General features: G+C 37.5%; 1 protein-coding gene across 2 annotated transcripts; it reads left to right on the forward strand.

Moving 5' to 3' along the window:
• The first annotated feature begins 15,433 nt into the window (after window positions 1-15,433).
• On the forward strand, window positions 15,434-18,653 carry LOC111498392 (heterogeneous nuclear ribonucleoprotein 1-like). 2 transcript variants are annotated; one of them, XM_023149620.1, is made up of 5 exons: window positions 15,434-15,786; window positions 15,884-16,016; window positions 16,249-16,475; window positions 16,674-17,877; window positions 18,037-18,653. In XM_023149620.1, the coding sequence occupies exons 3-5, from the start codon at window positions 16,254-16,256 to the stop codon at window positions 18,048-18,050; spliced, it is 1,440 nt and encodes a 479-aa protein (XP_023005388.1). In that variant the 5' UTR covers window positions 15,434-15,786; window positions 15,884-16,016; window positions 16,249-16,253; the 3' UTR covers window positions 18,051-18,653. The 2 variants fall into 2 exon arrangements, with proteins under 2 accessions (XP_023005388.1, XP_023005387.1); XM_023149619.1 differs by having other exon boundaries at window positions 15,884-16,475.
• Window positions 18,654-21,070: the final 2,417 nt, after the last annotated feature.

A 21,070-nucleotide genomic window follows, 5' to 3' on the forward strand; every position in this document is an offset into this window, starting at 1 on the left:
TCGATCAAGACATTGCTTGACATGAACAAACTAACGATGGAAGAGATGACCAGAAGATTGCGCAACGTCGAGCAGAGGAAGAAGAATGCCGCTTCAACTATCGACAAGCAGAGTCGTCTTCTCCTCACTAAGGAGGAGTGACTTGCACGCCTGAAGCTCCGCGACAACTCCGGCGAGAGTGGCGGGTCTTCCGTTGGAAAAGGCGGCAAGAAGCAGTGGAAACCTCGCAGGCACATACAAGAAAGAAAGAGAGTAAAAGAAGGAGTCGGCTGATAGCGAGCAAATCTGGTGCTCGAATTGCGGGAAGAAAAGTCACTTGGGCAAGGATTGTTGGAGCAAGCTCAGGAGCAAGGAGAAGGCCCATGTGGCCCAATCCGACGAGAAAGAGTCGGCCCTTTTCATGATGAGTGCATCGGTGCTATCTTTCCCCAATTCCGATTTCAAATCCACAGAAGTAATCAATAGCAGCGCTGCTCTAGTGAGCGTCGTTGGTGAGGGGTCGATAGATCTCGAGGAAGAGCTCCAGCTAGGCATTGCAAAGGCATCGACTGTGGAGCTGATTCAGCGGAAGGAGTGAGTATTCGCTCAGATCGGTGAAAGGAGCGAGCAGTGCGAGCACCAGCGATGGGTTCCCGACACGGGGAAACAAACCATATGAACGGGGCCAGGTCTACGTTCTCTGAGATCGACTAGGGGATTCGTGGGACAGTGAAGTTTGGGGACAGCTCTACCGTCGAGATTGAATGACGCGACACCATTCTATTCGTCGGTAAGGGCGGTAAGCACTGCAAACTGACCGGCGTCTATTTCATCCCAAGGCTCAAGGCTAACCTTATGAGCCTAAGTCAACTCGATGAGGCTGACGGCTAAAGATTTGCGACGATCGAGCGCAGGCTGCTTAAGATTTGCAACGATTGATGACGGCTCCTCACGCAAGTTCGGCGGACGGCGAACCGCCCCTACATCCTTGAGTTGAAGATAGAACAGCCGTTTAGCCTCTCGCCTAGGACTAAAGAAGCTGCTTGGTGTGGGCACCTGAGCTTTCCTGCTCTACAAAAAATTATACAAGGAGGAGTTGGTGTACGATTTGCCGGCAATCAAAGGTGTGAATAGGTTGTGTGACGAGTGTCTCATCGGCAAGCAGAAGCGCACCCCTTTTCCGTCTCAAGCATCCTATTGCGCCGATGAGCCATTGGAGCTCGTACACGACGATCTCTACGGGCCCACAAACCGGCGACCCCAGGCGATAAGACTCTCTTCCTCGTGTTGGGCGATGACAATAGCCGCTTCATGTGGTTGATCCTGCTGCAAGCGAAGAGTGAGGCAGTGAAGGCGATTAAGTGTGTTCAAGTGCGCATGGAGGTCGAATGGGGAAGAAGATGCGAGTACTGCGTATAGACCGAGGCATAGAATTCACCTCAACAAGCTTCAACAAGTATTGCAAGGAGCTCAGTTTGTAGTGGCACTTAACGGCGCCCTACTCCCCCAAGCAGAACGGGGTGGTGGAGCGCCGAAACCAAACCATCGTCGGGATAGCAAGACCATTGTTGATGATTGTCAATATTCCTTGGAGGTTCTTGGGAGAGGCGGTCATGACGACCGTCTACCTCCTCAACAGGAAGATGCCACACGAGGTCTGGTACAGCAAGAAGCCAGCGATGCATCATCTTCGAGTGTTCGGCTGCGTCGCATACATGAAGATCACGCGTCCCCACCTCACCAAGCTCGATCCCAAGGGGCTGAAGGTCGTCTTCATCGACTATGAACCTGGGAGCAAGGCGTACATGTTCTCTGATCTGCGGGGAGCGAGCTCACGTGTCGCGCCATCTTCTTCGATGAGAACACCTTCAAGTGGTGGAATGATGTAATCGAGTCAGACTAGAAACCATATCAATTTACGGTGGAGTACATCGTCACCAAGCCAGGAGAAGGAGGAGCGCAACATCGGGCATTGTCACCGCCGCTAGCAGCTGCCCCGAGCATGCCTACGCCAACACTGGCTATAACTCCTGCTACTCCTCCTAAACCCATGGAGTTCGCAACACTACGTACTGCAAATTCAACCCTGGATGCAGATCACGATGATGGCCTAGCGGCCAGGTACTGTAAGATTGAAGACCTAAAAGGAGAAGGTGAACCACCGAGACTGGTGGTGCGCGAGCTCGAAGAAGAGGTAGCCAAACTGCATGCCATCAACGCGGATGAATCGAACTCCTTTGTCGAAGCAGAGAAGAACCCGTGCTGGCTGAAGACAATGCAAGAAGAGATGACGTCCATCACTGAGAACAAGACATGGAGTCTAGTAGACATGCCACTAGGACACCGAGCCATAGGGCTCAAATGGGTGTTCAAGCTGAAGCGTAACGAAGAGGGAGAAGTTGTGAAGCACAAGGCCCGTTTGGTAACGAAAGGCTTCGTCCAAAAGCAAGGAGTGAACTTCGAAGAGGTGTTTGCGCTGGTGGCAAGGTTGGAATCCGTTTGCCTATTGCTGGCGATCACAGCACATCACTCTTGGGACGTCCACCACATGGATGTGAAGTCTGCTTTCCTCAATGAAGAATTGAAGGAGACCGTCTACGTCCGATAACCACCTGGCTTCATCGACAACAACTCCGGCAAGGTACTACGCCTGCACAAGGCGCTCTACGGGCTTCGGCAAGCACCACGAGCCTCAAACGCAAAGCTCGACAGTACATGCATGACCATGACGAGCAGCGGCTGATCGTGGAAGTGTACGTCGATGATCTCAAATCACTGGAGGCGACATGAAAGTTCTTGGAAGATTTAAGAGGGAGATGTCAAAGACCTTCAAGATGAGCGATCTCGGTACGCTCAACAACTACCTCGATATCGAAGTGTAGTAGAGTACTGTCGGCATCGCCATCTGTCAAGGTGCATACGTGAAGAAGCTGTTGGACACAACTGGGCTGGCGGACAACAACCCTGCAAGAACGCCAATGAAGGCCTAGCTCCAGCTAAGGAAGGTCGGCACTACACCGGCGTTTCCACACCACCAATTGTCGCAGCATCGTCAGGAGTTTGTGCTATCTAGTAAACACACGCCCTGACCTCGCCTATTTTGTTGGATACGTAAGTAGGTTTATGTAACCACCAAGGGAGGAGCATCTTGTGGCTGTCAAGCGCATCTTGCGCTATGTGGCTGGAACCAGAGGCTAGGGTGTGAGATACTGTGCAAGGAGAGGAAGGAAGAAGCTTGAGCTAGTCGGCTACAGTAATAGTGACATGGCCGGTGACATTGATGATTGTAAGAGCACCAGCTGGATGATTTACTTCCTCTCAGGGGGCTTGATCTACTATCAATCAACTAAACCGAATGTAATTGCTCTGTCTTCTTGCAAAGCAGAGTACATCGCCTTGAGGCCCTAGAAGGCAAGACCAAAACTGTTGGTGGCTTTGAACGTGGGGATAGCTAAATGAGCTCTGTTGGGATGCATCGACGACTTAGACAATGTCCACCAAGCAATCATTCAGATCGTCTTAAAAAATGTTTGGGATTTGAGAGCAACCCTTGGAGTGGTAAGAGCTGAAGTGGCGAATCTGAGAACTAGATTAAACCTCATCATGAGAGTGATGGGAATTTTATCTTTAACCTCAAACAGTACTTTTGAGTCGTAAATATCATGGTAGAAGAAGCGGAATTCACGTTGGTAACAATGCATCTAAGGAATGATGCAAGTTCGTGGTGGAGATCTAAGTATATGGACATTCAAGATGATCTATTTACCCTAAACATTTGAGAGAGCTCAAAAAATGAACTTCACTCTCAGTTCTTCCCAGAGAATGTCGAGATAATTGTAAGAAGGAAATGAAGGGAGGTGAGACATACTTGCAATATCAAAGACTAAGTTAAGTAGTTGTTGGACTTTTGTTAGATATTCGTAGTATGTTTGATAATGACAAGGTCTTTAATTTTGTTGAGGGATTGAAGCCATGGGAGAAAATCAGGATCTACGAACAAAGAGCTCAAGACCTTTCCACGATCTATGTTACAACCGAACGACTATTGAATCTTAGAATCTATTAACACCAAGATATAAGACAGAACCAAGCTTTCGCAAGCAGTAAAAAAAATATTATTGACCCAACTACCCCAAAGGTTGGGGAAGTGATAGACTTTAGGGCCGAGGAGGGGAATGTGAGCCCCCACAACAAAGAGGTAGAACTCCATTGATAAGAAATAAGCCCAAGGGAAAACTCTGATACCAAATGAAATGGAATCACTACAGGAAAGTAAGATTCAGATTACCTGTTGATCAAATATCTTAAGGCAAGAACACTTGTTTAAGATTTAAATCACTCTACAATCAAGATTAATCATGTCAAGCTTGAATGATTCTATATGCAACCTAAACTACATAAAATTTTAAAGAAACTTAGTCATTGGCTAAAGAAAAATACAAATGCTTCTTTTAATGCATTTTCCAAATCTGTTTTATAAACATAACATACATAGTTTTATATAGCCTCAAAATAAAAAACATTAACCTTACCTAAGACATTACAAGAGTTGTAACTATATTTTATGACCATAATTAGCCACTATAGTTTATAGTTATAATTAACTAATAAATAAGCGTTAAAATACATTAAAGAAACACTAGTTCTAAATTAGGATCCACCCAAAATTTATAACAATTAAACTTTCTCGTGTGTGATATGAATTGAAATATCTTTTGATAATTTTACCAAAATTTTATTCGTTGAAGAAGTATGATTGATATTTTGTGGTTCATGTCATTCTTTACCCATTTCTATAAATTTTTTAGCTTATTTGGTAGCTCCAATAGGGACTAATCAGCTCAAAAATGTTTCATGAAAACTCTACCTCGCATCTCCACAAAACTAATCGGATTAGCCATGACCAAAACCGATGGTTTGTAGGGATTGAATTTTGGATCACTCCCAATCTTGCTTAAAATGGACGCAATAAGAACTTCTATTTCCCTCATTCTAGAGCTCTTCAGCCTTGGTGGTCTTCATGAAACTTCCTCCCTCTCTCGGGCATGGAACTTGAATTTGGCAAACATCTTTTGGCCGGCATTTAAATTTAGGGAGAATACCAGCTAAGGGCAACCAAGTAAGTGGCTTCACTATCGGCTCGGTAGAAGACTTGTCTTATGTATGACGACACGTGCCTAGTGATGCTAGCACATGTCATTTACGCTTTATATGTTATGAATTTTTTGAGCTAAATTATAATAATGACGTGTGATAATAACTTTAAATGATAATGATATGATATGATGATATAGTGATTTTGATGTATGATGTTATGATAACGTTAATTGATGATGATATTATTATGATAACGTAACGACGATGATGTATGATGTTATGATGACATTAAATGATGACTATATGATGACTACGACTTAATAATGATGATGTATGTTAATTTGATGACATAAGATGGTATGATGTTGATGAGATGGATTAGCATGATGTTATTTATATCAAGATGACATGTATGTAGTGAATGTCATGATGCATTATGACGATGATTTATTTTTCTAAGAATACAACCCTAATTGAAGTTAAGGATGATGAGGGTATGAACACCAACACGTACATATTGCTTAGTGTAACATATGATCGGTGTATAGAGTTATGTCACGAATATGATTTAAAGATTAAAACCATAGGGACATCGTGCATTTTTGTGTGTACAAATACATAAGGTTACTTTCTCATTTATGATGATGAGTACGGACGCGTATGCTATGATGATGATCATCATCATGCCTCACATGACACTCAAGAGTCTAGTGACTTCTGGACGACCCTACAGACAACTAGCTCAATTATAATGGGTCCAAGGGGGTGCGAACCGCCTGGGAATCCACACTCCCACATGTAGGTCGTGTGTAGAGAAATACTACACATCCAATTTTTGTCCAAACTTAAGGCCACCCCTATGATGGTTTTTAAGATAAGTCTCTAGATCATGAGTTACATGTGTTTTTTTATTCCCTGACCCCAATGGTGCGGTCACTTATTGAGTATTTCTTAAAATACTAAGACATGTTCTACTTCTTTTTCAGGTAAAGGCAAGACATCCCTATACGATTGACGATGATGTCGTAATTCGAGACCATAGCACATGCATAGGATAGCTATACTTGTTTTCTTAGACTTAGTAGTTTAGGGTCTTTTAATTTTAACGTTATTTATTTAATTTAGTTTAGGGTAGCTTACTTGTTTTGTCCTTGCTTCTCCTCTTGATATCTATCACTATCTACGTTCCTCCTATGGCGACTGTCTCCAGAGTTTCAAGTTGCACATCTAATGGAGGTACTACCATTTGAAGGCTACATGCTCAAATGATTGGAGTTGGAACAGTTGGTTAATGGTCTTCGAGCTCCAATCAACTATTTATCCTCTCACTGCTGTGTCGTACTCTTCTTCTTGATCTACATGTTCATACAAAAGCTTATGCTTTTTAAGCTCAAAGAGGCAATGGCCCTTCTTACTTCTCCAAAATAAGCCTTGAGTTTTTCATTCTCTGTAAGTGTTCTCCTTTCCTCTTCATGTTTTATTATTATTTCGCCACAGGAAGTGACTTCTTCAATTATAAACAAACCGGACTATCTTGATTTTAATTTTTTATGGAATAATTTCAGTCTTGAATTGAATATCAATACTCTTTGTCCTATATAGAACTTCTTATACGGGTGTACTTGGGTTGAGTTGAGTTGTGGGATTTTTTGGACCAACCCAAAAGTTCGGGTTGGTTAGATTGGTAACCCGACCCAACCCAACCCAACCCTCTATTTTTGGGTTGGATTCGGGGTTGTTCCAAAAAAATTAAAAAAAATTAATTGGTATCACCTAAAATGCTAAAATAATTATCACCTATAAGCTTCTAGTTTAAAAGTATCCAACCTTTTTATTGCATTCATATTATCATCTATAAGCATGTAGAGTACAAAGAAACAATTCCAAAATAACCACATATAATTAAAATTACCTACCTTCCTAATATATATAACATTCCAACAAAATACCTAAAAATTTAAAATATTCAACCCTCTCTTGCATATGCAAGATTCTCCATTACACACCCGACAAAAGTGTGGAAATGCTTGTAAAACTGCTTTCCCCATCTTTAAAGACACAAACTGCATACCAAATGATAACAAAACCACAAGTAGAGAATACCTTATCAGGAGTAGGAAAGGCATATTACCCACATACCTTCTGAAGATTAACTCCATCTTTCATAATGTGTTGAACAGGAAAATTCAATTGCCTTAGTTCTAAAATAGATAATAAATAATTAATTAAACTAAAAACTGAATATTTTACATTGAAAAATAATTATTTTTGAATTTTTGTACGAAGTTGAGGATCTTTAATTAATAGAATATAAATTATGATATAATAAGGTAGAGTGCATTACTACAAATAGATAATAAATAGATTTAGGATTATCTGTCTTAATTTTAATACAAATCTCCAAATCTTGAGGTTGAGGAAAATCTAATCCTACTGATTTTCTATCTATCCAATTTTGCTTACCTATCAAATTTTCAATTGTTTTAGGTGTCAAAGAACTTCTAAAGGAATCAAGAATCCTCCCTCCCACACTAAAGGCTGATTCTGAAGTGTCAAAGAACTTCTAAAGGAATCAAGAATCCTCCCTCTCATACTAAAGGCTGATTTAGAAGCTACCGTCAATACTGGAACGGTCAAAACACCTTGGGTAGTTTTTTTTTATAAAACTCTATATTTAAACTCATTTTCTTTTCACCATGCTAAAACATCAAAATTATTCAAGTTCTTCACTAGAGTCAGAAAAATATCGATCCACATCGTTCTTTAACTCTAGTGAATTTTGCTCTTCTTCTCTGTGTTTGTATCTTGATAATACTAATATTGAACCACTCAAATTGATTTCATAAAATGTTCATACTCATGGAATTCGAAATGAGTCTTGATTCAAATTGATGATGATTTTGAGCATTATCATAAAACTTATAGTAATCCTACAAATGAAATTAAATAATTTTTTATGTCATCCATCATCACCTTAACCATAACCATAGCATCATCATAAATATTCTAAAAACAAAATGATATGTAATTCAATTTGTAACAAGGGTCTTTACTACGACTATGAAAATCAACTTATTAATTCTTTTAACTTAGCATCAATACTTGTCCTACTTATCTTTACTGTTTAAACTCATATTATTTATAAAAAAACCACATTTTCATTCCACTTAATTAAAAATTATTAAATACCTCAAGAAAATAAGAATTAGAAGTCATATATAAAAATAGTTCAGATCTTAAAAAACTTTACAAATACAGCTAACATTTTTCCAATCATCAATGGTTGGTAGCCCTATTCTTTTGTTTTCATGACTCCTTTTTTGAAGTACTCAACATAATATAATTCTTCTCCCATACTTTGAAGGCTTTTCAAATTTTAAGAGATGATCAAACATCAAATATAAGTGGAATTAGATCGAGTCGCCACATCCAAACAAACAAGTGCTTTACATTTCAATTTTTTTTTTTTTTTTTGTTCAAGAGATTATCTAACATACGGCCTAAGTATTTCAAATAATACTTAGTAAGAGACCCCACTATAGGAGTTGTAAAAAATACAAACCCATGCAATAAGGTTCTAGGAACCTATCATTAAACATCCTAAGAGTGACATCCAATCCAGACTAAATTATATGTGCAATACTTCCCTACACACAACCCACACGTGTGAGTGTGAATTACTAGGCAGATCGCACCCCCCTAGACCCATCATAGTCGAGCTAGTTGTCCAGGGGTCAAATAGACCCCTAAGTGTCATGCTCAACATGATCACCATCATCATCATAGTGTACACGTTCGTACTCAACATTGTAAAAGGGAAAGTACCTCGATGCTTATGTACATACAAAAATGCATGAGAACCCTATGATTTCTCATCTTTAAAATATCTTTATAACACGACCCTAGTTTCATCCTTATATTACTATCAGTAATATATTTGCATTGGCTTTCCATCTTATCATCATAAATAGTATTACTTAGGGTTATTTCCTAGGTCAAATAATCATCATCATGTAATATGACATTCACAATATGCTTCTCAACTTAATATGAGAAATAATGTCATATCAAGGAAAATAGCATCATCTACATCATCGTATCATCATGCATTATCATCATCATATAACACTATCATAATACATCCTAATCATCATAAAACATCATTAAACATCATCATATAACTCATGCACATCATCATGCATCATAGATCATGCATCATACATCATAATCATAAAGCATAAAAGATACGTGTTGGTGCCACTAGTCACGTGTTATCATACATCAAATAATTACCTAGTCTATCTTCTAGTAAGGTCACTTACTTGGTTGGCCTTAGTTGGTGTTCTCCCTAATTTTTAATACGTTAGCTCTAGTTCCTCAAAAGCTGCTCCAAGTGTTATCAGAATTCATTTCCTATTAGGTCATTCACCCCCTTTTGTTAGTATTTCATAATTGTAATATAATTTAATTAAAATTTGTGAAATAAGTATTATAATGACCTTTATTACCTTAATAAGGGTCATCAGCTCCAGGAGGGTAAAAAACGTAGGGGTCGGTCGAGAGCTAAAGGACTGCGTAGAGTCGAGCCGAGTCATGAAGCCGAAAGGTGTTTGTCTGCAGGCGTGATACATCACAAGTTCGAGTCGGACGAAGCGAGCACGCGAGTGCTGCAAGCATGGGCTGCTGTAGGTGGATTAGGCCGAGAGCTCGGTTTGGACTTCGGGTATTGGACTGCTGCAGGTGTGGGCAATGGGGTGAGTGACTGCAGATCTAGATCGAGGCACATGATGGGCCGAAAACAAATGGATAGGTAACGGGTTATGGCCGGAGTCCGACCCGGATTCGGATCCGTCGGATTTGTCTTCTTCACCCGACTCAGTGTGATCTTTCAGATTTTCTTCTCTCTCCTCCCGCTGCCATTTTCGATGTCTTTTCTCGTTCTTTTCTTCCTCTATCCCTCTGTTGACCTCTCTCCTCTTCCACAAAGTTTTGTGGTTCGTAAACAACTACATTGATAGATCCACGGGAATTCTAAAAATCGAAACTCATGTCTCGCTTCCGCGTACAGTCATCAAAGATCTCTTTCGTGGCGTGGTTTAGTCGTTCCAGGCATCGGGTGTGTGGGTTCAGGCTTGCCAAAAAACGCTTCGTCGTTTCTCTCTCTCTTGGGTTTTCCCGAGAATATTTGAAGGTGTTCGTAGGGAGTCTGGGAGGGTTGGCTTATGCGTGGCTATCCGTTTGGCGATCCGTGGGACGTGATGCTCTCCTCAGCTTTGACGAAGACTGTTCGAGTTTTTACACGTTACAGCTGAATTCATCTAAAAACTAAACGTGATAAGCTTCAAAGATAATAGATTTTTTCAAAGCTAGAGGTCCTTATAGAATTCTTGTAAAAACGTTCAGAGAAAAACTAAATTAACTGATTGATTCCAACCAAGAACTAGTTAGAAATGAATAACTCTTTGATCGAAGTTAAAATCTATGATGATCACTCCTAATTTCAAGACCACTCACTCCAAAATTAGATCAAAACTAATTAAATGAATCTGTTTAAACATCAAACCTAAGTCAAAGGTAATAAGAAAACACAAATGTTTGGTTTATATTCAACCATTCATCCTCAAACATGAATATTACATGCCTTTAAATAGAAATACATAATAAAGTTCATCCACCCACTACAAATCACTAATAAATGCTATTAAATACAAAGGGAAGAAAACAAGACATTCATAAATTGTCTTAATTGGTAATTCAACTACCAATGGCAGGTCTTTTGGCCACTTTCCAATGTCAGCCACTCCATTATTTTCTTGATTGGATACTTGAATCTTTTTTGTATTGCTTCTTGTAATTGCTCATTCGGATACATAGAAGTGATCAGTTGTTGGATTCTTATCAAAACGGTTCTTTAGGCTTACTCCAGCTACTACCGTCTTCTTCCTGCTCACATTCCCAACTATCTCATTTTTTATGTTGTTGGTTGCTCTGCCAACTCATAAACGATTAAGCATTCCTTTGCTACTGCTAAATAATTCATGCTAAAATTGATATTAAATTCAACTTTTTGGTCACTCATTCTTAATGTCATGGCTCACTTGTAGACATTTACTAGTGTTCTCCCCGTCTTTAAAAATAGTATCCCCAAGATAATTGGTACATTAAGGTCTGCTTCATAGTCTAAAATAATAAAATTCACTTGATATATGAATGTATCCACTTGAATTAAAATGTATTCAATCTTTCTTCGAGATAATTGATGAACCTACCGGCTAGTTGGATGGTGACTGTAGTTGGTCTAGCCTCATTGATCCCTAACTTATTATAAATAGATAGAGGCATTAAGTTGATGTTTGTCCTCAAGAAACATAATACTCTTCGTAGCTCCTTTCCTTTAATTGATAAGGGAATAATGAACGGTCTTTCTCTTTTAGTGGGATCTTGTTTTTCAATATTGCACTCGTCATTTAGTGCGACCATCTTAAATTCTTCAAACTTCCTTCTATTCGTGTGAACATCTTTCAATAATTTCATATAATTTGACATTTGCTTCCACATCTCCACTTAGTGGTGAATTTATATGAATTTCCTTTCGAATATTCAAGAAATTCTCAAAACGGGCTTCATTTTTCTTTGCCTTGGGTATTGGGCATGTTGAGCTTAGCTAGTTCCTTTCCCTTGGGTATTGGGCATGTAGAAGACCATATGTCATTTGATTTTGTAGTCCAAAATCTAAAGGGTAATTTGTTTTAGGTGGCACTTGTTGATTGTATGAGTTTTGTCCCTATCACGAGAAGTTTGGATGATTTCTCCACCCTGGATTAAAGTGTTTGAGAAGTGATTATTTTTCTAGTTGCCTTAACGAGCTTGATTTTCCATATAAAAAATTGAAGTCGGATTACTTGGACATTGATCAAAAGTGTGATCTTCTTCACAATATACACAAGATTATGTTGTTGTTTGGGTTACTATAGCATCAACTTGAATGGGTGCTTTAATATTTGAGCCTTGTCCCAACACTAGATTTTATAGAATATTAGTCATTGAAGCTAATTGAGTGTTGACAGAGATCAAACCATCAACTTGAAGTACTCCTAAGGTCTTCTTTATCAGATTGCCCCTCACATCAGCCCATTGGCAATTGTTAGATGATAGTCTTTTTAGAATCTCATAAGTTTCATTGTACATCTTTGAAAAAATAGCTTTATTGGCAGAAACATCCACTACTTGTTTATAGCAATATTCAATCCGTTGTGGAAAGTCAGTACCCGTTCTAAGCATCCCCTTAAATCTCTTTCAAACTCCACCTAGTGTTTCATTTTCAAACGGTTAAAAAGAAACAATTTCATTTATGAACCGTGCATTTTTAGTTTGTCGGAAAGACGATAAAAAATTTCTCTGCTAGACTATTTAAAGAATCAATTGTTCCCGGTGCTAAGGTATTCAACTATGATTTAGCACCATCCCTTAAGGAATAAGGCAATGAGCTCAATCTAATCAAATCTCTATTCACTCCTTTGAATCGAAATGAGTCAATAGCTCCCTGAAATAACTTTAGATGTAGGTGGGGATCTTCTTATTGTAGTCCATGAAATTGACCAATGGTTTGCAGCATTTGAAACATCATGGGCTTTAGCTCAAAAGTAGTTGCTTGCATTTATGGTCTAATAATGCACAAATTTAGCTCTTCCACAATTGGGTGTGCATATGCTCCAATTGCTCTTTCTCTGTCATCTACTAAATGAATAGCATTAGTAATAATTCTCTCTATTTTGATATCCAAAATAAATTTCAAACCCATAGGTGGGTTCATACACTCAATTCTGTAGTAGTAAATTCAGCGGTAGAAAATGCGAACTTACTATGGCTTCTTTTTTGTTCCAACTCAACTGTAATCTACAAAAATAAAGTATCTAAATTAGGTTTCTGTCGTCAATAGTCGTTGAATTAGGGTTCTTCTTCTTCATCTCTGGTTTCACAGCAGTAGAGCTCGTTGCTGTCTATTCCGATTTCTCCCTTTTTGGTGGCTCCCCCTTTTGGTGAATCATCTTTTTCTTTTATATTGTTCATTACTTCCCATTTATGACTAAAAAAGGAGAAAGTTGTCCACCAAGGAAGTTCCTAATTGGGTTGTCAACGACCCACGTGCTTACTGATTTAGATTATAATTGTCATGTCATCCGGGAAAAATTTGAGTTCCATATTGCTCCAGGGTCAAAAATTTATCTCGATTTTCTGGCAAGGTTGTTTCTAGATTTGCTACAGTATCATGATTCAACATAAATGTTTTGATATTTTACCAAATAACTCAATCAAATTTGCAATTAGGCTCGATTTATGCAAATTAATATTCTTTTCCTGTTGAACCACAATAAACTATTTCATGCTAACTAATTATGATAAATGAAACAATTAATGAAAAAATTGTTTGGATGAGTGCAAAATTAACTTTAAAAAATGCTTGATATATAAATCTACTCTTGGAGAGTTATCACATATTGTCAAGTATATCACATCATAACATGTATCATATTATTAACATATCATATCATAATCATCGTATAGGATATCAAACATATGACATGTGCAATAATCTTAGTAACGTCACGTACTTCTCTCGCCACCTCTGTCTGATGCCTCCTTCCATTTCCTATTCTTTCTTACTTTCTTTCTTGTTGTAGTGGGACGGTTGTATTAAACGAAACACGACTCTTCACAATGGTATGATATTAGTTCTCATGGCTTTGCTTTGGGCTTCCTAAAAGGCCTCACGCAAATAGAGTTAGTATTCCTCACTTATAAACCCATGATCATTCCCTAAATTAGTCGATGTGGGACTTTCATCATCCAATAGGCTGAAGGGCGCTATGAAGGTATGAGGAAGTGGTTGAGGCTTGAATCATGGCACTGGCTGAAAATCTCGAAATTTTATTTTATTTTTTTATTTTTTCAATTTGGAGTAGAAATGATATTAATGAATGAAAATTAATTGATTAAAGAGTGAGTGAATGTTCTCCCACGGTAAAAGATAAGTTGAGTTGAAAGAAATTTTTTAAATATTGAAACTAAAATTTAATATATTTGATATATATGTATAAAGAGAAAATAATATAATTAATGGAAGGGTTTGAATTAATATTTTATATATGATTTTAAATAAAAATGTGTATTTCTCATTTGGATAATATATTATAATAATAATATTATTATTATATATTAAAAATTTATCATTTCAAATATTTCTTATATTCTCCCCGAGTTTTAAAATAGGATTTTATGGTTAAGCCCATCATTCTCTCGATTTTATTGGTTTTAGAGTCACAACAAGGAATATCTTAAAACTCAGAGGAGTCTTGAACAACAACCTTTAAAGATTGAGTCTGGGTAGCCCAAATACAGTATTGATATATTTTCTCGATTCACAGTGTCACATTCAAAACAATAAAAAAAAAAAGTTAGTAAAATAGGGAGTTAAAAGTCTTAGTTTATAACGCATGTAATGCCAAAGTCAGATTGATATACATTTGGCATTTTCAATAATGAATGGATTTGAAATTACGAGCATTTACTTCTTTTGTAGCTCTATTGTGGGTGTGATCTATATTACATGCCTATCAATATGGATTGGGGTTGAACAATACTCACCACATTTACATGGGTTTCCATGAAAACTTATAAAAATGGATAAACTTATTCACTTTTATACCAAATCTTATACTATTTTCAATAAATATGTTCTTAAAATATTACTATTTGTATTCCTAATTGAATAAAAATGGATTTTCTACCGTTTTAAATCGATTGAGATTTGTTACCATATACATTCTCACGTTGTTTAAAGTATTGAGCAAAAAAATATTAAAATTTTGCCATGAACAACAAATCAGAGCTGATAATTGAACAACCTTCTCAATGATGCAAGCGAAACTAAAATCTCAACTCTCTCTCTCGAACTCCATGAAGTTCCTTTTACGAGGAGTTGTAGGCTCGACCTTTATAGTCAACAACTCTATCTGTTATGTATAATAAGAGGTAGGTAGGGAGTGCATTCCATATCCTCCTCCAAAATTCCAAAATTATAAGAATGTTAATGATAAGTGTATTTTGAAAAGTTCAAACTCTTAGCAAATACTTATAAAAACAATTATAAACATATAAATTTGTTTAATAAAAGCTTTAATTATGCTTGACTTTGTAATTTGAATTGAAATTTCACTCCACAATGTAAAATAAAATATAAAAAGATGGAAAAGTTGGAAAGCCAAACTAATTGAAGACAACAATATGAACAGTTGTCACTAAATTATTTATATTAAAAAAAAAGAAAAGAAAAGAAAAGAAAATCATCATCCATCCCCTCCTCTCCTCTCCTCTCCTCTCCTCTCCTCTGTCATGTCTGTTGTCTCCTACAAATATTCTTACACCAGTGGATTTGTCGCCCCCTCTCTCTCTCTCTCTCTCTCTCTCTCTCTCTCTCTCTCTCTCGCCTTCAAACGTTTCATCGAAGAAATTTCCATTTCTTTTGATTTATTTAAGGGAAGGAGTGCCAATTCCAAACCAAACCAAACCAAACCAAAGGAAAAGGAGAGAGAGAGAAGAGGGGATGGGATGGGCACATCCTCTGTTTTCCTTCCCTAACTATTCTTATTCCTCCTCCTCTTCCTTTTCTAGATCGTAGTTTTCCATCCTTCATCTGGATCCTTCTCAATGGTGATTTCACGTCTCTGATTCTCTCGTTTTTTTCATCCAACTTTTTCTGGGTTTTTTTTTTTTTGTTTTGTTTAATTTTTGCTTTCGATGCTTGTAGGAGCTTGGGTCGTCCTTTCGTTGATTGCAAAGCATCGGATGATTAACGATTGAATCTCTTTTTTGTTTTTTTTTTGTTTTGTTTTTTGTTGGGGTGTGTTCAAAGCGCCAGTTGGATTCCGTCTGAATTTACAGTTAAGAATCGCCCCTTTCGTTGCTGCTTAGTTGAATCGACATTTTCGATTGGGTTGTTTTTTTATTTTGGATTTTGGATTTGGGATTTGGGATCGGGTTATGTGTTCCGAGTTCGAATCGGATGATATATATGTATATATATATGTTTGTTTTTGAATTTTGATCTGAATTGGGCGTTTTGCGATGTGTAATAAATCGGAATTGGTTGGATGATTGATTGTTTGGTAATAGAAAAGATGGAATCGGATCTTGGCAAGCTCTTCATTGGCGGAATTTCTTGGGATACTGATGAAGAGCGTCTTAGGGATTATTTTGGCAGCTATGGCGAAGTGGTTGAGGCTGTGATCATCAGGGATCGTTCCACTGGCCGTGCTCGTGGCTTTGGATTTGTTGTCTTTGCAGATCCTGCGGTTGCCGAAAGGGTTATTTTGGAGAAGCACATCATCGATGGCCGCACTGTGAGATTTTCTCCTTTTAACATCTGATTTCTGTTCTTCTTGATTTCCTGAGATTCAAATCTAATTCTGAATAAATTTAGATGTGATGCGTTCTGTTGATGCAATTTGTACTATCTGAATGGTTGAATTCTGTACTGGTACTAGTTTGTGTGAAATTGGAGTTGCTTTCTTGTTAAATGTATAGTTTTCGATTATCAGGTTGAAGCTAAGAAGGCTGTTCCAAAGGATGATCAGAACACATTGAACAGAAACAATGGTAGCATCCATGGTTCTCCTATCTCGGGACGAACAAAGAAGATTTTTGTGGGAGGTTTAGCTTCAACAGTCACGGAGGCCGACTTTCAGAAGTATTTTGATCAGTTTGGCACAATTACTGATGTTGTTGTTATGTATGATCACAGCACGCAGAGGCCGAGGGGTTTCGGCTTCATTACTTATGACTCGGAGGAGGCGGTCGATCTTGTGCTGCATAAGACCTTCCATGAGCTCAATGGAAAGATGGTTGAGGTGAAAAGAGCAATTCCAAAAGAGCTAACCCCAGGGTCCAACCGAAGTCCTGTTGTAGGATATAACTATGGTATGAGTAGAGCTAGTGGTTTTCTTAACAGCTATACTCAAAGCTATAACATGAGTCCTCTCGGAAGTTACGGAGTCCGAGCAGATGGTAGGTTGAGTCCAGTTTTTAGCAGTCGTACCGGGATTCCTCATTTCGGTACTAATAACTATGGAGTTGGTGTGAATTTGGAGCAAGGACTGAGGCAAGGCTATGGAAGGAGTTTGAACATTATGAACAGCCAAGCACAGGAGCAAATGTTGAATTCCTATTATAATGGGAATTCAAATAGGTTCATTACCCCAATTGGCTACAGTGGGGGAAATGGAAGAGGTGATTCTCTGTTAAGCTCGAGTACGTGGAATGTGTGGGGAAATGGAAGTATGAACAATGCCATGAACTCGCCCAACCCTGGCGCTTTCTCTGGCTCTGGAATGGGGAACTTCCGAGTGGCGTATGGAAACAACGACGATAATTGGAGTTCTGCTGCTGTTGGTAATCATGTTGGAGTGAATGCTCCTCCTGGCTACACTAATAACAATGGTTATGGTATTGGAGAGAGTGAGTTTGGGATCAGAGGAGGAGGCTATGGAAGAAATGGAGTAGTCTCGAGCGTGGCAACACAAAAAGCCTTCGCTGAAACGACAGATGGTTACGAGAGGTCGTATAGGGAGCTGTACCGTGATGGAACGGTGCATGACGATTCAACATGGCCGTCTACCACTCCTGAACTGGATGGTTCTGTGCCTTTTGGTTATGGTCTTGGTAGCCTTGCTTCAGATGATCCAGCCAAAAGCTCTGAGAATTTTCTTGCTAGTTATGATGTTTCAAGCAGACAGCCATCTAGAGGTAACACCCTACACCCTTGGCTTTGTTTTATAACACCATAATATCCAATTATACTGCTAGGAGGCTTCATTAAAAACACTCATTACTTATCAAATATGAGCTGTGCTTATGATTCTAGAATTGCAATGAATTGGTATTTGATTGTTGTTGGGTTAACAGGAATCGCTGCGTAGAAGATTGTCGTTTGGATTTTTCGAACATGAATGAATATATAGTGCAATGAAGGAAAGATACGAAGATGGATATTCGTGAGTTTTATGTACCGGTTGCTTGCTTGTTCGTTCGTTGGTTGGTTGGTTGGTTCAGTTGATGAGTTAAAAAGGGAACACTGATCTTGTAACATTTGACCTGGTTCGTCGATCCGAATGCGATACATAGGGAGGGAGATACATATACTATATATTTGGAAGGAAAGAAGAAGAGAAAGGGAAATGGAGAATTGTAATTTTTGTTATGTGTTTTGGATTTTTGGTTAAGAAGAGAGAGATAGGATTGGTAATGTTGGCATTTGATTGAGGTGTAAAAGCAGCAGATTGGCAGATAGAGATACTCCAGAAGAGTGATTATTATTTTTATCCCATGATATCCAGTGAGTGAGGCATGGCGGCAGCAGCAGTAGCAGTAATATCATTATCACTATCATTATCATTTGATTTAATGAGAAACACAGGTTATTTATTCTATACATATATATATATATATATGCTTACTTGGGTTATGCTGCTGCTGTGATTGACTTGTTCATAGAATCAATGAAGCAGCACATTATTTCATTCTGCCATTGATTATTGATTGATTGATTGATTGTTTTTGATCCATTTTTGTATGCCAATTTGATTCTCTTCTGTTCTCATCCTTTGTAGATTAGGATATGCTTTGCTTTTTGGCTTTTGCATCTCAAGAATTCAATGCTTTTGTTGTGTGGTCCTTTCATTTATATTCCTTCTTCTTCACCAATGTATGGATAAAATCTCTTGGCTTCTTCTTTTTCTTGCTTTGGTTTGCCCTTTATGGGTCCATATGCATATCTCACCCCACTGCCCCCACGTATCTTTTTTTTATTTACGAAAGGTTTAATGTCTCTTTACAAATTTGTTAATCGAGAATGTAAATATTTCACATAGTTATATGCAATTCGATCTTAATTCGAAGTGAATTATGACCTTCTGATTGATAGAGTTCATCTTTTGATTTAAATGGGTGAGAGTGATTTTTCTAGCGGATTCAATAATGAGGACTTTAACTAAATAGAGAGCTAAAAACATAATCAGTGATTTTTCTAGCGGATTCATTTGTTTTTATTTTGGGTGAGTAGATGAGAAGTTTCCTCCCGTGTTGATTTCAAAACTTCAATAGAGCTTACTCTTTTACTAGTTTGAGAAAAAAATGTCCATTAGAAGATTAAGGTACAATACGTAATTATAAGGTAAAATGCACTTTTGACACAGTAATTACAAACAACTTTTGAAAGATCACTTTGAATGTAGTAGCTATATCTATGGATAGAGTTCATTCAAGTACACTCTAAGTCTATAATAGAGTGGCTTATAGAACTATAAGTGAAATTAATTAATTAACTTTGTATATTTAAGGATTAATTTAGTTGAAATACAATTTTCACATATTCAAATCCGTATCAAGAAAAATGTATTCAATTTGAAGGGCTCAATTTAATATTAATATATTAGATGCATAGAGTAAGAAATTTTATGATATTCAAGTGAGATAAAAAAAAAATTAAGATATAAGATATCAAAATATATTTATTTAAGTTTTGACTAAAAAATTTTCAAAGTCCTTATAAATATTAGGTTGACTTAGGTCCACATCCTCGCTAAAATTTTTTGGTTTTGTGTGCGAGTTTGGTGTAAGGAAGACTTATAAAGGATATTCGACATTATTTGATTTGCTCGAATAATGTTTTTGTTCAAGTTGGTTCTAAAACTAGAATTCATAATGATGTTATCAAAGAAAATTTGGTGTAAATTGGACGTTGAAAACTTTGAGTCCCAAGGACAACTCTTTTTGTGACCGCATAGCTCTTGAACTCTCCCCCACCTTGACCATCAGTTTGCGAACACCTGATAAAGAACCTAATTGTAAGTTCTTATCTTGTTGGTCTTAATTTGATTTAATTTTACCATATTTTATTTGCTTTCCTCTTATCTTTTTAGACATATTTGTATCAAAATATGGATGTTATAGCAACCCAAGCTAGACAATAACACGAAACTCACTCAATCGATCATGCAAGTATACGTCGAAAAATCTAACTACAACGAATCATGTACAACAACCACGAAATTAAAATAACAATCACTAAGACCAAAGACGAAGAAGAGGAGACATTTGGCCAAAGAAAGAGAGTCGACACGTGCTATGCTGCCAAGCTAAGACTAAAAATGAACGTCAACTCGGCCTACCACGAAAGGTTACAACTTTGTTGATTTGGTAGAGAGAGAAGGAGTTGACACCTAATAAAAGGGGTCAAATAATGGCATCTTAGGAACAACTCACGTTCAATTGGGAGGTGGGTTGATATGGGAAGTCAAAACTTGTACCCACAATAACAATGAAGCAAACCTAAACATACCAACTTAGTTGGGGTTAGCTATGTCGGTGCACCACATTTGCATCATCACATTCCCCCTTCAAATGCTTATTCCAATTCACCTGGATCTAAGTGATGACATAATAAGATTTAATTTTTGAAAGTAAAATAAAAAAATATAGAAATTTAAATTTAGAGACTTAAACTAAAATAATAATAACAATAAATAACCATTTTTTTATTAAAAAAATTGATTGCAACTAATGAAAGCCCGGGCCTCTAATTACGAATATCGTGACTAATTCAATATAAGTTGCATTAAATTGTGACATGTTTTTATGAAAATTCTCGGAATGACACTTAACATGAGAGCAAAACATACTTCATTTTAGAGTTCTTAATTCCGTTGGTTTATTCTTACCTTTCTCAAACATATTCTTAATACAATTATTATTGTGATTTTAATTATTGAACTTTTTGTTATATATTTAAAAAGTTAAAGAAGAAAATAAAATGGATTCCCTTTCCCTACCCCTACCCCCACCAAGACTTGATAAGTAGCATCAATTATTTGAAAGCAAAAGTTAGACATTAATCACATGGCTACCTATTTTTACCCCTATGGCCATGTGCTTGTGGGTC

The sequence above is a fragment of the Cucurbita maxima genome, unplaced genomic scaffold, assembly GCF_002738345.1.
Source record: "Cucurbita maxima cultivar Rimu unplaced genomic scaffold, Cmax_1.0 Cma_Scf00025, whole genome shotgun sequence".
NCBI lineage: Eukaryota > Viridiplantae > Streptophyta > Magnoliopsida > Cucurbitales > Cucurbitaceae > Cucurbita > Cucurbita maxima.

What these genes read in the sequence shown, in the direction of transcription:
- LOC111498392 (XM_023149619.1), top strand. Translation starts at nt 16,227, where the DNA reads ATGATTGATTGTTTGGTAATAGAAAAGATGGAATCGGATCTTGGCAAG. An exon ending in ACATCATCGATGGCCGCACT is followed by an intron (nt 16,476 to 16,673) that starts GTGAGATTTTCT and finishes TTCGATTATCAG; the next exon opens with GTTGAAGCTAAGAAGGCTGT.